Genomic DNA, 22,025 nt, shown 5'->3' on the forward strand with positions numbered 1-22,025 from the left:
CTACGGACAATTTAGCCTACCCAGTTCACCTGTACCGCATGTGTTTAAACTGTGGGGGAAACCGGAGCACCCGGAGGAAACCCACGCAAACGCAGGGAGAACATGCAAACTCCACACAGAAACGCCAACTGAGCCGAGGCTTGAACCAGCGACCTTCTTGCACACACACACACACACACATATATATATATATATATATATATATAAATATAATATTTATATATTTATAAAACCGTGTCTTGCTAAATGAGATGCATCTTTCAGTTGAAATGTTTCATGGGTTGATGCATTTGTGTGTGTTCGACAGAAACCCCTCGCACAGCAGTTCAAGAAGGAAGTGCACATCCGAAACCTTCCGTCTCTGTTCAAGAAGCCCAAACCCACGAAAGACTTGCTGGAGAACAACGAGGACGCTACTCTGATCTCTCTGTTCACTCCAGACCATGACAGATGTTGAGTAAAGCTCTGCTTCAACTCAGTCAACAAGGACGTTTGTGTTTCATGTTTAGATGTAAATGCTTTTTCTTTTTTGTATGGTTTTAGCTTACAGTATTATTATTTAATGAATTACTAAAAGAACAGAGTTGATGTACAAAATTAATGATAATAAGCAAATACCTTTTAAACAAGGTTAATGAGACGTCTTGTTAACTCTTTCCCCGTCATTCACAAGATCAAGCTGCGGTCACACAGAGTTTGATCATGCGAAATTCTGTCATGCGGCGCTGTGAAAATATTATTAGACATTAAATAAAGCGAGCGATTGCTCCATGTTTTAAATTCCTGTCCAGAGAGCTCATGTTTTGATCCTCGATTGGTCTCACGCAGTCAAGTGATGCGATTTTGCAGGTCAGAGTTGACCAAGCTTGAACTTTACACCGCAGGAACCTGCAAAACTTGACGCATGACTTTGCGTTTCCGGTCTGACGCATTCGCGTGCGTATGAATGGAAGTCTATGGGGAGAAAAGTCCAGTGTGACCACAGCTTTACTCAATTTCAAGAAAAAAAACCCTCTCTGCCATTGACAAGTTTTAGGTAATGTGATAAAACAAGTCCTAATGCATGTCATGAGTGAGATACAAGACATTTGCGTCTCCTGGAAGTAAATTAGAAGATGATCAGAGAAAGTGACACGTGTGTGCTACATAATATACACTCACTGGCCACTTTATTAGGTACAACGATCCAACTGCTCATGCAAATGTATAATCAGCCAATCACATGGCAACAACTCAATGCATTTAGGCATGTAGACATGATCTAGATGATCTGCTGCAGTTCAAACCGAGCATCAGAATGGGGAAGAAAGGTGATTTAAGTGACTGTGAACATTGTTGGTCTGAACGGGCTGGTCTGAGTACTTCAGAAACTGCTGATCTACTGGGATTTTCACTCACAACCATCTCTAGGGTTTACAAAGAATGGTCTGAAAATTGGAAATATCCAGTGAGTGGCTTTTTTTGTGGGTGCGAATGATTGCTGATGCCAGTGGAGAATGACCAGACCTCCAGGACCAGGAATGTGGTGCATGTAAGGTGTACCTAATAAAGTGGCCATTGAGTGTGTATCTTGAAAATGCGCTACTTTTTAATGCATTTAGGGTTTTTTGTTGTTGTTGTTGTCAAAAATCTTGCATTTTTGATTAAACTATACCTGTGGGATAGTGGGGAAAAACATGAACATGTTTAACCTTGTGTGTATTGTTCAAATTGACTACCCTTTGGTTATGTTGGTGGCTGTTTTTGCCCCATTGACTTCCATTATAATGACATTTTTAGTTTGCATAGCATTAATGCCAAATAATCATGTGTTCTTGATCATCAGGCATCAGTTGGCACCGTTAACTCTTCAGATAGGCCTGTGCAAAAAAACGTTTCTGGTTTGTACAGAGTTTTAAGGAATATAAAAACATATTATTATATTATATATATATATAACTTCATATAAAAGCCAGTAACTGCTTTTTTTTTTTTTTTGCACTGCAACTGTTGATCAGTAGCAATATTTACAAATTGTACCTCTTCACAACAGAGAAGACGACCAAGAATGCACAATTATATGCTGTCATGACTTTGCAACCAAAAAATGTCATTATAATGGAAGTCAATGGGGCAAAAACAGCCCCCAACATAATGAAAGAGTAATCAATTTCAGTGTATTGATGAATTTGAAAATAAATTCAAAACATTTTTCCCAAATATGTGTAAAAATAAGATGTCACCAAATACCATTCCATTTGCTGAAACAGAGACAATTGTGGCCAAATTAAGACTCAAAATCAGCTCAGAGAGGATGGAAAACATCCCCAACAGCACACAAGGGTTAAGGCAGGGGTGCCCAAACTCAGTCCCGGAGGGCCGATGTCCTGCATATTTTAGTTCCAACCCCAATTAAATAAACCTGAACCAGCAAATCAAGCTCTTTCTAGGTATACTAGAAACTTCCAGGCGAGTGTGTTGAAGAAAACTGGAGCTAAACTATGCAGGACACCTCTGGGTTGAGGCTTGGCTCTTTGTTTTGATCATATAATATGCTCCTATATTCCAGAAACAAAATACTCAAATTTAGGTGAAAAATCATCAAAACACTGATGATAATAATAAAAACGTTGGCGGGGTAAGAGTTAATTATACAGTGCCATATGGGTTCAGCCTCCAGCACTACATTCCAATAGATGAAGATGATCTGTTTTTAAATGACTGATTAATTGGACACTAATTGCCAGTTGAACATGTCTGTGTACAGATTCTGTATAAAGTGCTGTGGTTTATACTCTGTTTTTAATAAATGTGTCCCTGGTCTGATTTTCACAGATTGTATGGACTCTTTCTTCAGTCGTGAAATAAGTAAGGTGTGGTGGAAGTCAAAGAATGTTGTCTATGTATGCATGCATGCATGCATATTTCCCCATTCTTATTCATTCATTTTCTTGTCGGCTTGGTCCCTTTATTAATCTGTGGTCGCCACAGCGGAATGAACCGCCAACTTAACCTGCATTTGTTTTACGCAGCAGGTGCCCTTGCAGCTGCAACCCATTACTGGGAAACACTTATTAACACTCAATTTTAGCTTACCCAATTCACCTATAGCGCATGGGTTTGGACTTGTGGGGAAAACCGGGGAGAATATGCAAACTCCACACAAACTTGCCAACTGACCCAGCCAAGACCTTAAAATGGTTCATAAAAAATTAAAAACTTTGAGCTCTGGTGACTGTGGAGGCCATTTGAGTACAGTGAACTCATTGTCATGTTCAAGAAACCAGTCTGAGATGATTCACGCTTTATGGCATGGTGCGAGATCCTGCTGGAAGTAGCCATCAGAAGATGGAGACACTGTGCTCATAAAGAGATGGACATGGTCAGCAACAATACTCTGGTAGGCTGTGGCGTTGACACGATGCTCAATTGGTACACCACAGAACTGCCGCTCACTGGATATCCTCTCTTTTTCCGATCATTCTCTGTAAACCCTAGAGATGGTTGTGTGTGAAAATACCAATAGATCAGTGATTTCTGAAATAGTCAGACCAGTCTGGAACCAACAACCATGCCACATTCAAAATCACTTAAATCCCCTTTCTTCCTTATTCCGATGCTTGGTTTCAACTGCAGCAGTTCGTCTTGACCATGTCTACATACCTAAATGAGTTGCTGCCACGTGATTGGCTGATTAGAAATTTGTGTTAATGAGCAGTTGGACAGGTGTACCTAATAAAGTGGCCAGTAAGTGTAAATCAACCTATTTTAAGTTACAGTGATGACATTTAAATGCTATATGGGGTTCTAAACGTAACAAATGAATAACTAAAACAGACAATAGAGCAAACAACGCTCCCATTTCTGTGTCCATGCTGTCTTCCGGTAGCGTTAAAGCCATGTGTTATAGTCGTGATAGGGGCTTGACGAATAAGGGAAGAATACGCAATGACACAAAAGCCCCAATCAGGTAGCGAATCTCAGCAGCCCCGCCTCCGTTTTCAGATGTCTCCGTTTTCCCTCATCTACACTGAGACGGAGCAGCAGCATTTCGGAATGAAAACAGCCTCTCCAACATTTCCAAAACGATCCGTTTTCAGCGCTTTAGAACTCCGGCGTAGTGTGGACGGATGGCGTAACCGTAGCAAACCTTATACTAACGCATTAGTGTAAACGAGGCCTCAGACACAGGCACTCAACAGAGCAAGTGATGTCACAGTGAAGGGTAGGGTTAGATGTTGACGTTCCTGAAAGTGCAGGTCTTCACGGATTTGCAGAGCAATGATTTTTAGAAAGCGCCACCTGCATATCAAGCAATGCAGGCAAATTACAGTGTTGTTTAGATTAAACCCAGATAAGCGCCATGCCTGACTCTGTAGCGCTGATATGATCAGGAATGTGAACAGACGGACATCTTTCCGCGGTCAGCAGTTTCACATCATGTCAACAGAGGCCGATGCTGCTGTTTTATGTCTCATAGTCAAAAAAAACTCCACCATTAGAGTATTAAATGTGCATTTATATTACAATTATTACTTTATTTAGTTTAGGTAGATCATACATTTGCACACTGCACGATTATCCAATTGTTTAAATATATTAATAGTGTAAAAATTATTCAAAGTATCATGTCAAAGTAGACCTTTAATGCGTGGCTTGCTGTGTTTTCGTCTGTTTTCGTTTGTCGTCATGCTTACTAATTTCTCAGACGTGATTTAGTTCTCAAGTTCAGCCTTTATATGTTATTTTCAGCTTTGTTTGCTCGCTGTCTGAGGATATTTGTTCTTGGCACACAGTTCCATTGTGTCCTTTCATGTTGGATTACGCTCTATTATTCTGTGTATTACAGGGGAAGCATATTAGATCCGCTTCGCCTAGCCCTTTCCTCATCCTCTTACAATAAAGCAGTTGAGGAAAAACAAACTGTTCTCACCAGGAATCATGCATTATCAGAAAAGTGGCTAATATATATGAGCAATATCACATGAGTAGCAGTGCGATATGGCTGTATATCGGCACTTGCGGGAGGCGTGTGTTGCTTAGTGCCCCCACCAGTGCTGATATACAGCCATATCGCACTGCTTCGAGTGTGATAATACTCGTTTGTGCAACAGTTTAACGGCATAATTGTGTATATAAAAACAAAATCAAACATGGAGAGTCTCAAAAACCCTTTTGTATGAGGAACTACTTTCTTCCGCGTCGGATTCGAATCATAAGCTGACAGTTAAACAGTTGAGCGTGCATCTCTTAAACTTTAGATCTGTAGTGTCTGCTTTTTTGCTGGCTGTATGTGGGCGGAGTAATACACAAAAGGTAAAGAGGCTGTACGGGTGCTGATATTACTTAAATATATCACTGCTATCGGCCAATCAGATTCGAGAAACAGACAGAACTGTTGTATAAACGAGCAATATCACATTCGTAACAGTGTGCTATGGCTGTATATCAGCACTGGTGGGAGGCGTGCGTTGGCACGAGGCTGCAGGCCGAGTGCCTTAGTGCCCCCACAAGTGCCGATATACAGCCATATCGCACTGCTACTCATGTGATATTGCTCGTTTATACAACAGTTTAACGGCATAATGGTGTATATAAAAACAAAATCAAACATGGAGAGTCTCAAAAAGCCTTTTGTATGAGGAACTACTTTCTTCCGCGTCGGATTTGAATCATAAGCTGACAGTTAAACAGTTGAGCGTGCATCTCTTAAACTTTAGATCTGTAGTGTCTGCTTGTTGCTGGCTGTATGTGGGTGGAATAATACACAAAGGGTAAAGAGGCTGTACGGGTGCTGATATTACTTAAATATATCACAGCTATCAGCCAATCAGATTCGAGAAACAGACAGAACTGTTGAATAAACGAGCAATATCACATGAGTAGCAGTGTGCTATGGCTGTATATCAGCACTGGTGGGAGACGTGCGTTGGCACGAGGCTGCAGGCCGAGTGTCTTAGTGCCCCCACAAGTGCCGATATACAGCCATATCGCACTGCTACGAGTGTGATATTGCGTTTATACAACAGTTTGACAGCATAATTGTGTATATAAAAACAAAATCAAACATGGAGAGTCTCAAAAACCCTTTTGTATGAGGAACTACTTTCTTCCGCGTCGGATTTGAATCATAAGCTGACAGTTAAACAGCTGAGCGTGCATCTTTTAAACTTTAGATCTGTAGTGTCTGCTTTTTGCTGGCTGTATGTGGGCGGAGTAATACACAAAGGGTAAAGAGGCTGTAGGGGTGCTGATATTACTTAAATATATCACGGCTATCGGCCAATCAGATTCCGAGAAACAGACAGAACTGTTGAATAAATATAATTAACACGATTTAATTTGTACAAAATTTTTTAAAGTGTGTCTTCAAGCCTCACCCTTATATCCAAATGAGCCAATCATACTAAAATATGCCAATGAGATTGTAGAAGTTGGTACAAATTAATAGAGCGTTCTTTTATTTGCACTTTGGCATTTTCAAGACACCAGTCAGACTCGCACACTTACCTCTTGTTGTGTGCACATGCTCTCAAGTGGCCAAGATGGCAGGTTTGGGTATCTGGACAAGCATTAACCTTCAGCCTTGCTCGCCTGGTCCATCTGTGTCAAGTAAAAGTAAAGCCGTACAGGTCGTTTACTTATTGCAAGAAAATCGAGAAGCCCTTTTCATAAAACAGATGAGTTACACACATAAATACTTAGGTATAAATGTTAATACTAACCTTACTGTGAACAGGATTTGATGACAGCAATGCTAATATGAATAACTGAACATCTGTAATTATATAAAAAAACACGTAAATAAACATGTAAATATACTGTATTTTACCAAAGCACATTTGAATTGTTACCTAATTTCATCTTAAAATATATTCAGAGTAAAAAAACACACTGAATCGCACTGAAATATATTTTAATAATATGTTATGATGACTCAATGTAATTTATGCTGACTCAGAAGACTCTAATGTCCACCTAAGCAGAGTTTATATGTGAATCAGTCCACATTCATACATCCACGCAGAGATATTTCATCATTATTTGTTTATAGAAGTCTCCTGGAGATAAGACTGTTTACACTTGGCAGACTGTGTGTGTGTGTGTGTGTGTGTGTCTGTGCATGTGTGTGTGTATGTATGTGCGTGTGAAACGAGACCCTGCCTGCTCCACAACACTATAAAAGAGCAAAATCTCAGATTTCAACAGACATTTCCAACTTGCTGAACATCCGTGAAAGCTCTTCGAAAACTACAGATCCACAATGAAGGCCTGGTTTGTTCTGTTCCTGCTGCTGCCTGTCTGTATGGGTAAGTCACACACACTGCTTCTGTTTCTTAAAGATTTTCACCTCCGAAGAATATAGATCGATCAGTATTGTACATTTTGACGGGAATGCATGCTCTCTGATTTCTCTGCGTTTACTTTTATGTTTCCCATAAAAGTTTATAGTAGTACTTTAATGATACACATTGCTATTGTTAGGTACTAAAAATCACCTTTTTATTAAACGACAAAATGTTAAACTTTGTATTATTTATTAAATTTATATATATATATATATATATATATATATATATATATATATATATTAACAAATATATTTTTTATTTTTTATCATTATTTTTTTCACTGATTTGTTACAGTTAAAGTCAGAATAATTAGCGCCCCTGTTTATTTTTTTTCCTAATTTCTGTTTAACGGAGAGCATTTTTTTTTTCAACACATTTCTAACCATAATAGTTTTAATAACTCATTTCTAATAGCTGATTTATTTTTCTTTGTCATGATGACAGTAAATAATATTTGATTAGCTATTTTTCAAGACACTTCTATACAGCTTAAAGTGACATTTAAAGGCTTAACTAGGTTAAATAGGCAGGTTAGAGTAATTAGGTAAGTTATAGTATAATGGTGCTTTGTTCTGTAGACAATCAAAAGAAAATTAGCTTAAGGGGGCTAATAATTTTGACCTTAAAATGGTGTTTAAAAAATGAAAAACTCTAGTCATAATAAAGCAAATAAGACTTTTTCTAGAAGAAAAAATATCATCAGAAATACTGTGAACATTTCCTTGCTCTGTTAAACATCATTTGGGAAATAATAAAAAAGAAAAAAATTCAAAGGGGGCTAATAATTCTGACTTCAACTGTATATATATATAATTATTCTTTTTGCTGATTTTTATTTATTTATTACATTTTCTATTATAATTTTTATATATAAATATATATTTTATATTATTCTATTTTTTTTCTCTCTCTTTACACACACACACACACACGTGAATATATATACACATACTACCGTTTAAAAGTGTGGGTTCATTAAGATTTTAAAATGTTTTAAAATAAGCTTTAAAATAAGCTCAAAAATGCAGTACACATTGTGAAATAACTGTTAAATAACACACTATAAAATAACTTCAAAAGTGGTTTATAATTCAATTTAATAATTAATTCCAGTGAGTTTAAAGATGAATTTTCAGCTTCATTACACAAAACCATTCATGACTGGAATAACAATTTCATTTGATACTACATACAGTAAGAAAACAGTTATGCAGGTATTTAACATTAATAAATATTTAACATTACATTTTTTTATATTTAATAACTGATAAACAGAATTTACTTAAAAAAAAGAAGAAAAACAAACTGACCCCAAACTTTTGACCGATAGTGTACTTTGTATTTCGATATATATATATATATATTTCGATATATTCGATATATAGCACTATATATATATATAGTGCTCAGCGTATATGTTCACCCCTCACAAATCCCTCTTTTAAATTCTTATTTTTAGGAAGGCTTTACAATATTATATTTGTGCATATACATTAATGTACTGAAAAAATATCTGGAGCTTATCTAACAGAATAACTTACAATAACGCTCTAAAAACTAGCACAACCCACTTTATATGTTATAGAAAAATATTAAATACAATTTAAAAAAAGAAAGAAACATTTAGTTGAAGTTTTTTAGGTTGTAATTTGATTTTGCAATATTTTGCTGGAAATTAATTGTAATATCTTTCAATTTCTCAACATCTTTGGTGGCTAAAATATTATCGTAATAAATATATCTGTTTAATAAATCTGTTTAGATGCACCAAAATACATTGCCTATATTTACTGAGAAATGAATACAATAAGGGTGATGTATGATTCAAAATGGGGTGTACTCCATTATGCTGAGCACTATATATGTGTGTGTGTAGTTATATATCTATATATCAACTTTTTTGCATTATGTAATTTTTTATTATTATATATATATATATATATATATACACACACACACATATATATATATATTTTTTTTTGCACGTTTCTTTCTGTTGTAAAACAAATACATGTAAAATGTCACTTACAATATTTCAAATTTAATAGCTAACATGTTAAAATATTATTATATTTATTATATTATTGTAATACCATAGTAATTTGAGAAAAATGCTTCGATTGAAAATGTTGAGGTCGGTAAGATTATTAGAAAAGTTTTGACAAAAGTGTGTTCTGCTGACCAAGCTTCACTTATTTTAACAATACTGTAAAATTTCAATATTTGTAATAATGTTAATATAGTAAGGTGTTTATAATGTTTTCCTCTAATATGTTAAGAAAGTGATTTATTCCTGTGATTAATAAACAACCAAACAGCAAAAGAGATAGAAGAATATGAAGTTTCTATGCCTTTATAGACGGTTGACTAAAAAAATAATATTATTTTTTACATATTTCCAAAGTTCAAAGTCATTTTCAAGCTTAAAATATTCATATTAATTACTTTTATCGTTAAATCTTTTATCTTTGCCATGATGACAGCTGATAATACGTTACTAGTTATTTTCCAAGACTAGTCTTCAGCTTGAAGTGACTGTTGTTGCACTGTAATGTTGGTAAAACTCAACTGTTTGTTTGGGAGATTTGTAAAATGAGCCCATTTACCAAATGTTCCTGGAAATGCATTTGTTTTGACGACAAGACTAATGACCGCTTTTGTTTGTGGTGCAGCGGATTATTACATCAAGTGCATGGGGGAGGATTTCCTGATGGTGAGAGAGATGGCTCTGGAGTGCAGGAGTAAAGTTCCTCAGGCCTGTTATACGAGAGGTAAAAAGAGCAGATCTCAGTCGGTTCACACACTCAAGGGCACTTCAGCGGACACCATACACACTGCGTGTTCCTACATTACACAATCGGCAGAGTCAGATCAAGTTCAGCCTTCACAGAACAGTGGAAAGATTTCATCACAGCAATTACTTCAAAGCCGGACATTATTTACACTGACTAACACTATTGAAGTTCGAAGACACGGAAAATTAAAGCAGTCCGAATATGATATGCATGCCCATATCCTTTTACCTTCCAGGATAACGTGCTTTAGTGAGGTCAATGTTGGGTGATGCGGTGGCGCAGTAGGTAGTGCTGTCGCCTCACAGCAAGGAGCTCGCTGGTTCGAGCCTCGGCTGGATCAGTTATCGTTTCTGTGTGCATGTTCTCCCCGTGTTCGCATGGGTTTCCTCCAGGTGCCCTGGTTAATTATTAATAGAATAATTAAGGGGCTAGGGTGAAGCAGTGGCGCCTCACAGCAAGGAGGTTTGCTGGGTTGTTGGTTTGAGCCTCGGCTCAGTTGGCGTTTCTGTGTGGAGTTTGCATGTTCTCCCTGCGTTTGCGTGGGTTTCCTCCGGGTGCTCTGGTTTCCCCCACAGTCCAAAGACATGCGGTACAGGTGAATTGGGTTGGCTACATTGTCCATAGTGTATAAGTGTGTGTGTGAATGTGTGTGTGGATGTTTCCCAGAGATGGGTTGCGGCTGGAAGAGCATCCGCTGCGTAAAAACTTGCTGGAGAAGTTGGTGGTTCATTCAATTGTGGTGACCCTGGATCAATAAAGGGACTAAGCCGACAAGAAAATGAATGAATGAATGAATGAATAAAGGGGCTAAGCCAAAAAGAAAATAAATGAATGAATGAATGAATGAATAAAGGGGCTAAGCCAAAAAGAAAATAAATGAATGAATGAATGAATGAATAAAGGGGCTAAGCCAAAAAGAAAATAAATGAATGAATGAATGAATAAAGGGGCTAAGCCAAAAAGAAAATGAATAAATGAATGAATGAATGAATAAAGGGGCTAAGCCAAAAAGAAAATAAATGAATGAATGAATGAATAAAGGGGCTAAGCCAAAAAGAAAATGAATGAATGAATGAATGAATAAAGGGGTTAAGCCAAAAAGAAAATGAATGAATGAATGAATAAAGGGGTTAAGCCAAAAAGAAAATGAATGAATGAATAAAGGGGCCAAGTCAAAAAGAAAATGAATGAATAAAGGGGCTAAGCCAAAAAGAAAATGAATAAATGAATGAATGAATAAAGGGGTTAAGCCAAAAAGAAAATGAATGAATGAATAAATGAATGAATAAAGGGGCCAAGTCAAAAAGAAAATGAATGAATAAAGGGGTTAAGCCAAAAAGAAAATGAATGAATAAAGGGATTAAGCCAAAAAGAAAATGAATGAATGAATGAATAAAGGGGTTAAGCCAAAAAGAAAATGAATGAATGAATGAATAAAGGGGTTAGGCCAAAAAGAAAATGAATGAATGAATGAATAAAGGGGTTAAGCCAAAAAGAAAATGAATGAATGAATGAATGAATGAATGAATGAATGAATAAAGGGGCCAAGTCAAAAAGAAAATGAATGAATGAAGGGGCTAAGCCAAAAAGAAAATGAATGAATGAATAAAGGGGTTAAGCCAAAAAGAAAATGAATGAATGAATGAATGAATGAAGGGGCTAAGCCAAAAAGAAAATGAATGAAAAGGGGCTAAGCCAAAAAGAAAATGAATGAATGAATAATTGAATGAATGAATGAATGAAGGGGCTAAGCCAAAAAGAAAATGAATGAATGAATGAATGAATGAATGGGCTAAGCCAAAAAGAAAATGAATGAATGAATGGGCTAAGCCAAAAAGAAAATGAATGAATGAATAAATAAAGGGGCTAAGCCAAAAAGAAAATGAATGAATGAATGAATGAATGAATGGGCTAAGCCAAAAAGAAAATGAATGAATGAATGGGCTAAGCCAAAAAGAAAATGAATGAATGAATAAATAAAGGGGCTAAGCCAAAAAGAAAATGATTGAATAATATAATATGTCAATAATATAATATAATAAGATAATATGTCAATAGGAAATGTGGGAAATGTGTTTAAAATGTTCCAGATGATTAACGAAATATCCGTCCCACAGCGACCGGAGAGAAAGGCTGTGTGAGTGAGCAGTTCTGCGAGAAGAAAGGCTGGAAATGCTGCTATGAACACCTGTGCAACGCCTGATCCTCACTGCAGCTTCATCTACACCTCAGTCATTTGTTTTCATTTTATAATCCGACAGCAATGCAGCAACATGACACAAAATAAAGGTTTCTATGCCAATGATCAGTGTGTCCTGTTTGTATAATTTAATGCAAGGACAGAAAGAGTGTACGTACTTGCTTAAAGCAATGTGAGGAAATGATACTAGTCATTCTGACTGTAAGCAGGGGCGGATTCAGGGATTTAGGGGGCTAATTTAATTGAATCCGCCCTATATATATATATATATATATATATATATATATATATATATATATATATATATATATATATATATATATATATATATATATATATATATATATATGTGTGTATGTATGTATGTTTGTATGTATATACATGTACACATGTATGTATATACACATATACATACACACACACACACACACACACACACACACACACACACACACACACACACACACACACACACACACACATATACATATATATATACATATATACATACATACATACATTCATATATATATATATATATATATATATATATATATATATATATATATATATACACGGTGTTGGGCAAGCTACTTGAAAAATTTTGTGAGCTAAGCTATTAGCTACTCTACTTAAAATTAATAATTTAATACTAAAGCTACCCCCTGGGAAATGTAATTAGCTACATCAAAGCTATTTTTGCAATTTTTATTTTTAATTTGAAGCAACTTAAATCCAAGTCAATCATATCTTAGTGATCAATAAAACTGTCAATGAAACATATGAGGCATAACTGTTCAGTTCGGGTATTTAATGTAAATAGTATCCTATATATTTTATTCTTATAGCTTTATTTTTTATATTATCTTTTCTACATTTGATCTCAGTAAAGTATGCAATTTTGGAGAAAATCCACTCGATTACAGTAATTTGAGTATTTGTAATTCGTGACATCAACATGTGGAGCGAGGACTGTTTGTTCAGCAGAGAACACGCTGTTTTTGCTGAGTCAGTATCTCTTGATGAGATGTGCTGTTGCCTTTTGATTTCACCACAACATTTACTCGGCGTCTAACACAACTGTTTCAGTCTGATAAAGAACATAAACATCATTCAAGGTCTGTGATTTAGCTTGTTTACTGGTCCAAAGTTTACAGATGTACCAAGTCTTCTCTGTGTTGTTTATGTGTTGATTTTTGACGAGCTCGCAGACTGAGGGTCAAGGTTTGGTTGGCTTGACTCCAGGAGCCCCTGCTGGTAGATGTCAAAACTACACCATCTGGTTTTCTTTAAAAAGACTAAAGAAAGTACACTATTTATCAAACATATATATGCAACATTTTTTTCCAGACACATTTTTAAACATAACACAGTAGTTTTAATGACTAATTGCTAATTTATTTTAATTTGTCTTTGCCATGAGAACACTACATATTAGAGTTATTTTACTAGTATTTTATTAATATATTTAGACACTAGTATTCAGATTAAAGTGCCATTTAAAGACTTAACTAGGCTAATTTGGTAACTAAGCAAGTTATTGGACAACAGTGGCAAATCTTTAGGAGCTAATAATATTAACTTTAGCAGTTTTTACATTTTCATTTCATTCATTTACTCACATTCATACATAAATAAATGGTCAGTGTATCTTTTGGTTATTTGATGTTCATTTTAAAAACGGATATTGAAAAACAAAAAACGAGCCGTTTTTGGATTTTCGTTTTAAAAGTCAAAATCGAATATTGAAATGCGATGCGTTTTTCTCTTTCATGGTGAAAAACGAAAAACCAAAATTCAAAAATAATTAGATTTTCATTTTTTTTTATTTAAAATAACAAAAAATAAAATCACCAGAAAACAAAAACGAATAAAAGCTTGTTTTTCATATTCTGAAACAAGATAGACCGACTCATTCACGGTAACGCAATGCTGCCACACACACACACAAACATGTATACACACACACACACACACATATATATATATATGGTCAAGCTAGTTTTATCTGGTCATTTTCCAGCCTGACCAGCTAAGACCAGGCTGAAAATGGCTGGAAACCAGCCTGGAAGTGGCCAAAACCACTCTAAAACCAGCTTGGTCGACCAGCTAAAACCAGACAATTTAGACTAGTTTAAGCAGTTTTTTCAGCAGGGTGGTCATTTAAAGGGATAGATTATCCAAAAAAATCAACATGTTAACTTAATTTACTCACCCTCACTCGTTGAAGATGGGACTTTCTTTCTTCAGTGGATCATTAAAGAAGATTTTTAGCTAAATCTGTGGTGCTTATTTGCAGGCTAAATTACAAGTCAGTGGTTCCCTGTTTTTGAAATTAAAAATCAACACAAACAATTAAGTCCAAAATAAGTCTTTAACTCCTGATGATGCCTGTCTTATGATGTGAAATGATTGGTCGGAGTAAGAAATTGAACATTATTTACAATATTATCAGCTTTATAAAAGCCTTAGCAAACAGTTATCAGTGCGTACAAGTGTATGGAAGCATATGGGTAACAAAACTCTTTTTGAAATGTAATATGCGAAATGTAAAACGGCACTGTATTTCAGTATTTAAACGAGCATTGTCAAGATGTGCAAAGTTTGATGCAAGATAAAAATCTGCCATTTCCAAACACAGATTTTAAAATGTAAATTACACTAATTTTAACACATTATGAGCTGCAAAATTACACAGAAAATGTACTACCCAACTTGAATTGAGGCGTGCAACACAGAGCGCCTCTGTCAAAGTAGGAGTTTGGTTCACATTTCCGGCAATAAGTCAGACTTGTTTCCAGTGCATGTTGGACACCGGCAGGCCTGCCCTTTCTCACCAATTAGGACAGAATTTCAAAGTGGAGCCTTGAGTTGACGGGGGTCCAGCTTAGCGACCACAAGATTTTATCTCTATCATTCGCAGACGATGTTGTTCTGTTGGCTTTATCGACTTTGGATCTTCAGAATGCACTGGGGCGGTTTGCTGCCAAGTGTGACGTGGCTGGGATGAGAATCAGCACCTTCAAGTCTGAGGCCATGGTGCTACACCAGAAAAAAAGGTGGTTTGCCATCTTCAGGTTGGAGGAAAGTCCTTACCCCAGGTGGAGGAGTTCAAGTATCTTGGGGTTTTGTTCACGAGTGAGGAAAGGATGGAGCGTGAGATTGACAAGCAGATTGGTGTAGTGACAGCAGTAGTTCGTTGTGGTAAAGACGGAGCTGAGCCAAAAGGCAAAGCTCTCGATTTACCAGTCAATGGTCCTACTCTCACCTATGGTCATGAGTTTTGGGTCATGACCGAAAGGACAAGATCTCGAATACAAGTGGCCGAAATGAGTTTCCTTAGCAGGGTGGTAGGGCGTATACTTATGGATTGGGTGAGGAGCTATGGCACCTGGGAGGAACTCAGAGTAGAGCCGCTGCTCCTCTACATCGAGAGAAGTCAGCTTAGGTGGCTCAGGCATCTATTTTTAATGCCTCGTGGGTGCTTACTTAGGGAGGTGTTCCATAGATGTCCCAGGAAGACACAGTACATGCTAGGGACTATGTCTCTTCTCGACTGGTCTGGCAACACCTCGGGATCCTCCCCCGGAGGAGCTGGAGGAAGTGTCTGGGGAGAGGGAGGTCTGGGGTTCTCTCCTTAGACTGCTGCCCCCGCTACCCAGCCTCGGAAAAGCAGATGAAAATGAATGAATGTGCATCACATACAAGCAATAATGCTAGCAAATTACTATTTAAAATGTTATTTGGCGTACTTACATTGGATTAAGGACTCAGTGTTAGGAAAATGTATTGCATTTTCATCTTTCACTGGGTGATGTTTGTGATCCAAGTCCTGGTTAAATGATTCGGCCATCATGACAACTCAACATTTCTTACAATGTATTACTTAAAGATCTAACAGAGTCTAACATCGAGTCTAAATGCAATAAGGCCAAATGACATTTAAATGATCTTTTTGGTTTTCTCAGCGTATGAATCAGCTTGGTTTCCATTAAACTACATTGACTTCACAAAAGTTTATTCGATTATAAATAAAGAATAAAATTTTATTTAGGCATTACCACTGTTAATTAATACACTGGCATTTAAAGTAAGTCATAACTCAAAGATTTTACTGGGGCACAGCAGAAGTTTGTCACCTATGGCTATTAATACACATATTGATGAATTACAACCCTGCTGAAAAATCCAGCTTAAACCAGCCTAGAATGGTTGGTTGGTTTTAGCTGGTCAACTAGGCTGGTTTTAGAGGGGTTTTGGCCATTTCCAGGCTGGATCCAGCCATTTCCAGCCTGGTTTTAGCTGGTCAGGCTGTGAGATGACCAGCTAAAATCAGCTTCACCAGCCTAGCCAGGCTGGGAGTCCAGCCAAAACCAGCTATGTCCAGCTTAAACCAGGCTGGTCAAGTTGGTTTTAGCTGGTCATTTTCCAGCCTGACCAGCTAAAACCAGGCTGGAAATGGCTGGAAACCAGCCTGGAAATGGCCAAAACCCCTCTAAAACCAGGCTGGTTGACCAGCTTAAACCAGTCAACCATCCTAGGCTGGTTTAAGCTGGATTTTTCAGCAGGGAAAGAGTAGCTACACATGTCAATGTACACTTTAAATACAAAAACAGAACTTCAACTGAAAAATAAAGAAGACAAACACCAAAATGTTTTAAATGTTTCTTTATTTCTAAATTCCTCAGTATTTCTGCCCATTGGCAGGAATGCAAAAGAATCAGATTGGCTCAAACTTAATCACAAGAAAAGAATGGAAAATTTTCTAACTTTTCATATTTCGCTAACATCACTGAATCATTTGCATAATCAGGATGATCTTCGTGGTTTTCGGTTGAGCTTTTTCTCTTCATTCGATGAGAATATAATCAAATACCCTGCAGACTGCAAAGCATGTAGACATCCAGAGCTGGACACAAGCCCAACGTTTCCTCCAAATGTAGATACAATCACCAGCTGGACGTTTCCATTCCCTCTCTCCCTGTGTATGTTTTGGAAATTATCTTTTGGATTTTTAGCAGATATAAAAAACACAAACAACTGTATCTTTAAAGGTGAACACCGATGCGTTGACCACACACTTGACTCATTAAAAACTCTCCAAACAACTCAGCCCTTTACGTTACTACTATCAAAATGCTTTCAATACTTACAATATGAAACACGCCTGTGACATTCAATTAACAAAACATGTCAGTATGCAACGCTCCAGTTTCCGAGTCTCCAAACTGAGCAATGTCCGAAGAAAATCCTGAAATCATGCCACAAGGCCACTTTACCTGCATATACAGGTCAACAATTGTAAAAACAAGCTCATAAACACTATATAGCATGAAGAAAAAACGTCAAACTCTGCATATCAAAGTACATCCCTCCTCACAAAATTATGTTATACATACAGGTACATCAATATATACATAACAAAGCCAACACCAAGATTCTAAAAGTTCCCCATTTGATATCATTCACGAAACTTTAAGGGGCCTAGAGCTGGTACTTGAGTCACACCTAAAGTTATATGAATCCCATTGAGTTGGCCCTCCTAATTAGCTTTACAAGATGTATTAGGGGGGTCAGCCCATTACAACGAAACAAATCCATCTGATCTGTATTTAAAATAACAATGTTAAATAAATAAAGTAACAGAAAACATACGTATCAATTTGACCACTTCTATAATGGTTCATACCACTGTGAATGCAGTTTATGCAAGAAAAAGTTCATTCAACAGTCTGAAACCGGCAGATGTTTTTCACCGATGGACACCAGAAGTGTTCACGAGACATGTTTTCTCAAAAAATACAGTAACGTCTGAAATAGCTAATCAGTTGACACTGCAGGTCAGAACCAACGCGATCTCACAGTAATTCGTAACTTTTTGATTTAGTGGCTAATTCGTATGAATTCGTACAGTATCTCATTCGTTCAATTTTGTAACATTCGCTCATCCCCCAATGAAGGTTGGGTTTAGGGGTGGGTTTTTGGTGCCACGCCTCCTCGTTATTTTTTTAATAATTATTTTTAAGGGGTTTTAACCTTTATTGTGATAGGACAATGAAGATTTACAGACAGGAATGTTTGGGGAGCAGAGATAGGGGAAGGGTCATCAAAGGACCTCGAGCCAGGAATCGAACTCGATCAGTGCTACGGTATGTGCTGATGCTAGGGATGGAATTTAACCGTTTTCAAGGTATACCGCGGTTTGGAAAAGTCAAGGTTTTAAAACCGCCAAAATTTTCTACTATAACCTTCCTAAGGTATATGAAAGATTTTTATTTATTTATTATTATTATTCTTTAAAGGACAACAATATCTCCAGCAGAAAAGATCTCCAAAGATACCGTTTTAAATTTTAAAGAATTCTGAAACAAATGTAGACAGCAGAAGTCTATGATGCATTTGAATTATTTAGCCTGACATGTTTACTGTTACAAAATACTTAAAATGTTTCTTAAAATAAAATATACTGTTAAAAAGTCATTATATTTTACCCAGACATTTAAAAATAATATATTTTAGAGCAGTAATCAAGGTTATCATACCGTCAGAATCATATACCAGCCCATGCCTAGTCGATGCACTTACCACTAAGCTATTGTCGCCGACCTTTTTAAAATGGGACATTTTCTTATATGAATTAGCCACTAGACTGACAACGTAAAATAGTTTAGTTTCCTCGTGAGATCAGGCTGGTCAGAACACTCTAAACATCCCTCAATCACCAAAAACTTCAAATACATTTTATTACTAAATTAGATGTAATTTAAATTAACACATAAATTCAATTCACTGAAGCATGTACTAACTATCATTACCGAAAAAATTGCCCCTCCAATTGTCAATGTATAATTCGCACACTGCATTTACTCTTACGCCCCATTTACACGAGGCGTCAGCGTCAACGCTTCCCATTTACTTTGAATGGGTGACGTCAGGCGTTGCCGAACTGCATTGTGGATCCGTTGGCACCGCTTCAGAGGTGTTGCTCGCAACAGAAGTTGCGACTATCTCATCTTTTCAAGCGCAGACGGAAGCGTCAGCCAATCAGATCGCTGTATGCAAATACACCAACTAGACAGTGGCCTATTGCTGACTGAATTTCATCGGCTAACGCTGCGATGACGATCGCTTCAGCCTCAACTTCAGACACGCCTTCAGTCAAACGTTAACGCTGAAGCCCCGTGTGAATGGGACAATAGAAATAAAAAATATTGTGGCTGAAGAGGCTAACTGACGTCAACAGGATTGCTACTCCAAACGCAGAAGCAAATACTCTTCTTTTGATTGAAGATTAAACAAAACAAACTTTTTTTTTCAGCCAGATTTAATATTTACCTAAAGAATAACAATGTGCGCTAGCAAAATAAACATTGTAAAGTTATTTACTAATGGCATTCATACATTTTTTCAAGTGTGGCTTAAGTGTGGCCCACTGTATAAGAAAAAAGCCATTTAAAGCAACATCGACGCCTCAGTGACTCGAAGTCCTTCGCAATTGGTTACAAAACAAGAGTAGTCCATAAAGCGTACATGGAAAGAGGTATAAAAAGTCGACTGCAGACCAGCTGAAGGGAGTTCATCTCGACACAGACCCAACGTTGCATGTAACACACCAACACAACCAAAACAATCAGGCATCATTCCACCTAAACACTGCAAAAGCCACCGATTATAACATTCATATCATGCACTTATAAATTCACCTGGAAACATCGATTCATAGCAACGGCTTCTTGACATCCTTCAATATTGAGCATCTGAACGCAGATGTGTTTCATATTATACACATCTCTAAAGATTGTCAGACTTCCCCAATAAGAAAAATTCAACTCAAATTAATGTAAATGCATAATTGAACCAGGTTTCTCAAGTCAATACACCAATCGGAGTGTGTAAACCATTGTTTCTCAGATCTTTGTACACTGACTATGCATTTTTTTTAACACTTTAAATTTATAAAGCATCTCCGAAAGCTTGTTCTGATGTCTCTTCGGGTGTACTATTGATGAGTCTCTCTTGAATTATAATGATTTCTTCATAGGTTTTTGTCTGGGATTAGTGGTTATACTTTAATGATCTTTTGGATCTATATATCAATGACTATCAAGAGCAAAACAAAATAATTGGGAGCTGTTTTAAAACTGCTAACCCCCTAAAAGGACTTGATGATGGTTAGGGATGATGGAGCAAAAGTTGTCTTTGAATGTTTCTCTTGCAAAAAGTATTGACGTAATATAAGGTTGTAGGAATTGCTGCATCCCAAATCACATACCGTTCGTCACCAAATAGCAGTCAAAAACAGAGTCTGTTCCAAGTCATATGTTAAAATAACTATTCCAATGTTACACGGATGCGCTAATATTTCCGGTAGACATTCAAAGTGCATATGTGTGCATACACTAGTAGCTAATATTGCCCACAATACATCACGCATTGAATGTGAGTTCAGTTAGAACTACAAACATGGATGCAAACTGTTAAACTACAAACTCTTCTGTTACACACTCAAAAGTATGCACTTTTATATAAGACGCAGTGTAAGTGGGCAAATTGGGATGCAGTATTTATTTATTTATATATATTATACAGGGTGACTACATTTATATGGATACACCTTAATAAAATGGGAATGGTTGGGGATATTAGTGTCCTGTTTGTGGCACATTAGTATATGAGGGGGCAAAATTTTCAAGATGGGTAGTGACCATGGTGGCCATTTTGAAGTCAGCCATCTTGGATACAACTGTTGTTGTTTTTAATAGGAAGAGGGTCATGTGACACATCAAACATATTGGGAAATTCACAAGAAAAACAATGGTGTGCTTGGTTTTAACGTAACTTTATTCGTTCATGAGTTATTTACAAGTTTCTGATCACATATAAAATGTCTTCAATGCGCCATCCATTGTGTTGGATTGTCAATGCAACCCTCTTCTCCCACTCTTCACACACTGATAGCAACACCGCAGGAAAAATGCCAGCACAGGCTTCCAGTATCTTTAGTTTCAGGTGCTGCACATCTTGTATCTTCACACCGTAGTCAATTGTCTTCAGATGACCTAAAAGATAAAACTCAAAGGGGTCAGATCAGGAGACCTTGGGGGGCCATTCAACTGGCCCACGACAACTGTTCATCTAGGAATGCTCGGGCCTGACACCCTTAATGTGTTGGTGCACCATCTTGCAGGAAAAACTCAGGGGACATGGCAGATTCAGTGCATAAAGAGGGAAACACATCATCATGGAGCAATGTCAAATGTCCAGTGTCCTTGAGGATTCCATTGATGAAGAATGGCCCCACTATCTTGGCTGTCTATGGTGTGAAGACACAAGATGTGCAGCACCTGAAATCACAGATACTGGAAGCCTGTGCTGGCATTTTCTCCTGCGGTGTTGCTATCAGTGTGTGATGAGTGGGAGAAGAGGGTTGCATTGACAATCCAACACAATGGCCAGCATATTGAACATATTTTATAAGTGGTCAGAAACTTGTAAATAACTCAAGAAAGAATAAAGTTACGTTAAAACCAAGCACACCATTGTTTTTCTTGTGAAATTCCCAATAAGTTTGATGTGTCACATGACCCTCTTCGTATAAAAAAAAACAAAAATTGGATCCAAGATGGCTGACTTCAAAATGGCTACCATGGTCACCACCCATCTTGAAAAGTTTGCCTCTTCACATATACTAATGTGCCA

The 22,025-nt window shown here is 37.0% G+C and overlaps 3 protein-coding genes across 4 annotated transcripts in view; all 3 read left to right on the forward strand.

Moving 5' to 3' along the window:
• xpo5 (exportin 5) overlaps nt 1-780 on the forward strand; it is a 40,818-nt gene extending 40,038 nt beyond the window's left edge. For both annotated transcript variants that reach the window (XM_087278811.1, XM_087278810.1), the window contains exon 33: nt 308-780. In XM_087278811.1, the coding sequence (XP_087134937.1) occupies nt 308-457 (150 nt within the window). In that variant the 3' untranslated portion in view covers nt 458-780. The remainder of the gene's footprint in view (nt 1-307) is intronic.
• arfgef3 (ARFGEF family member 3) overlaps nt 1-22,025 on the forward strand; it is a 973,876-nt gene that overhangs the window by 424,016 nt on the left and 527,835 nt on the right. The gene's annotated exons all lie outside the window — the stretch shown is intronic.
• Nucleotides 7,177-12,431, forward strand: wu:fj16a03. Its single transcript, NM_001308554.1, has 3 exons — nt 7,177-7,289; nt 10,004-10,102; nt 12,244-12,431. The coding sequence occupies exons 1-3, from the start codon at nt 7,244-7,246 to the stop codon at nt 12,327-12,329; spliced, it is 231 nt and encodes a 76-aa protein (NP_001295483.1). The 5' UTR covers nt 7,177-7,243; the 3' UTR covers nt 12,330-12,431.

Source organism: Danio rerio, chromosome 13 (assembly GCF_052040795.2).
Source record: "Danio rerio strain M-AB ecotype USA chromosome 13, GRCz13ab, whole genome shotgun sequence".
Classification (NCBI taxonomy): domain Eukaryota; kingdom Metazoa; phylum Chordata; class Actinopteri; order Cypriniformes; family Danionidae; genus Danio; species Danio rerio.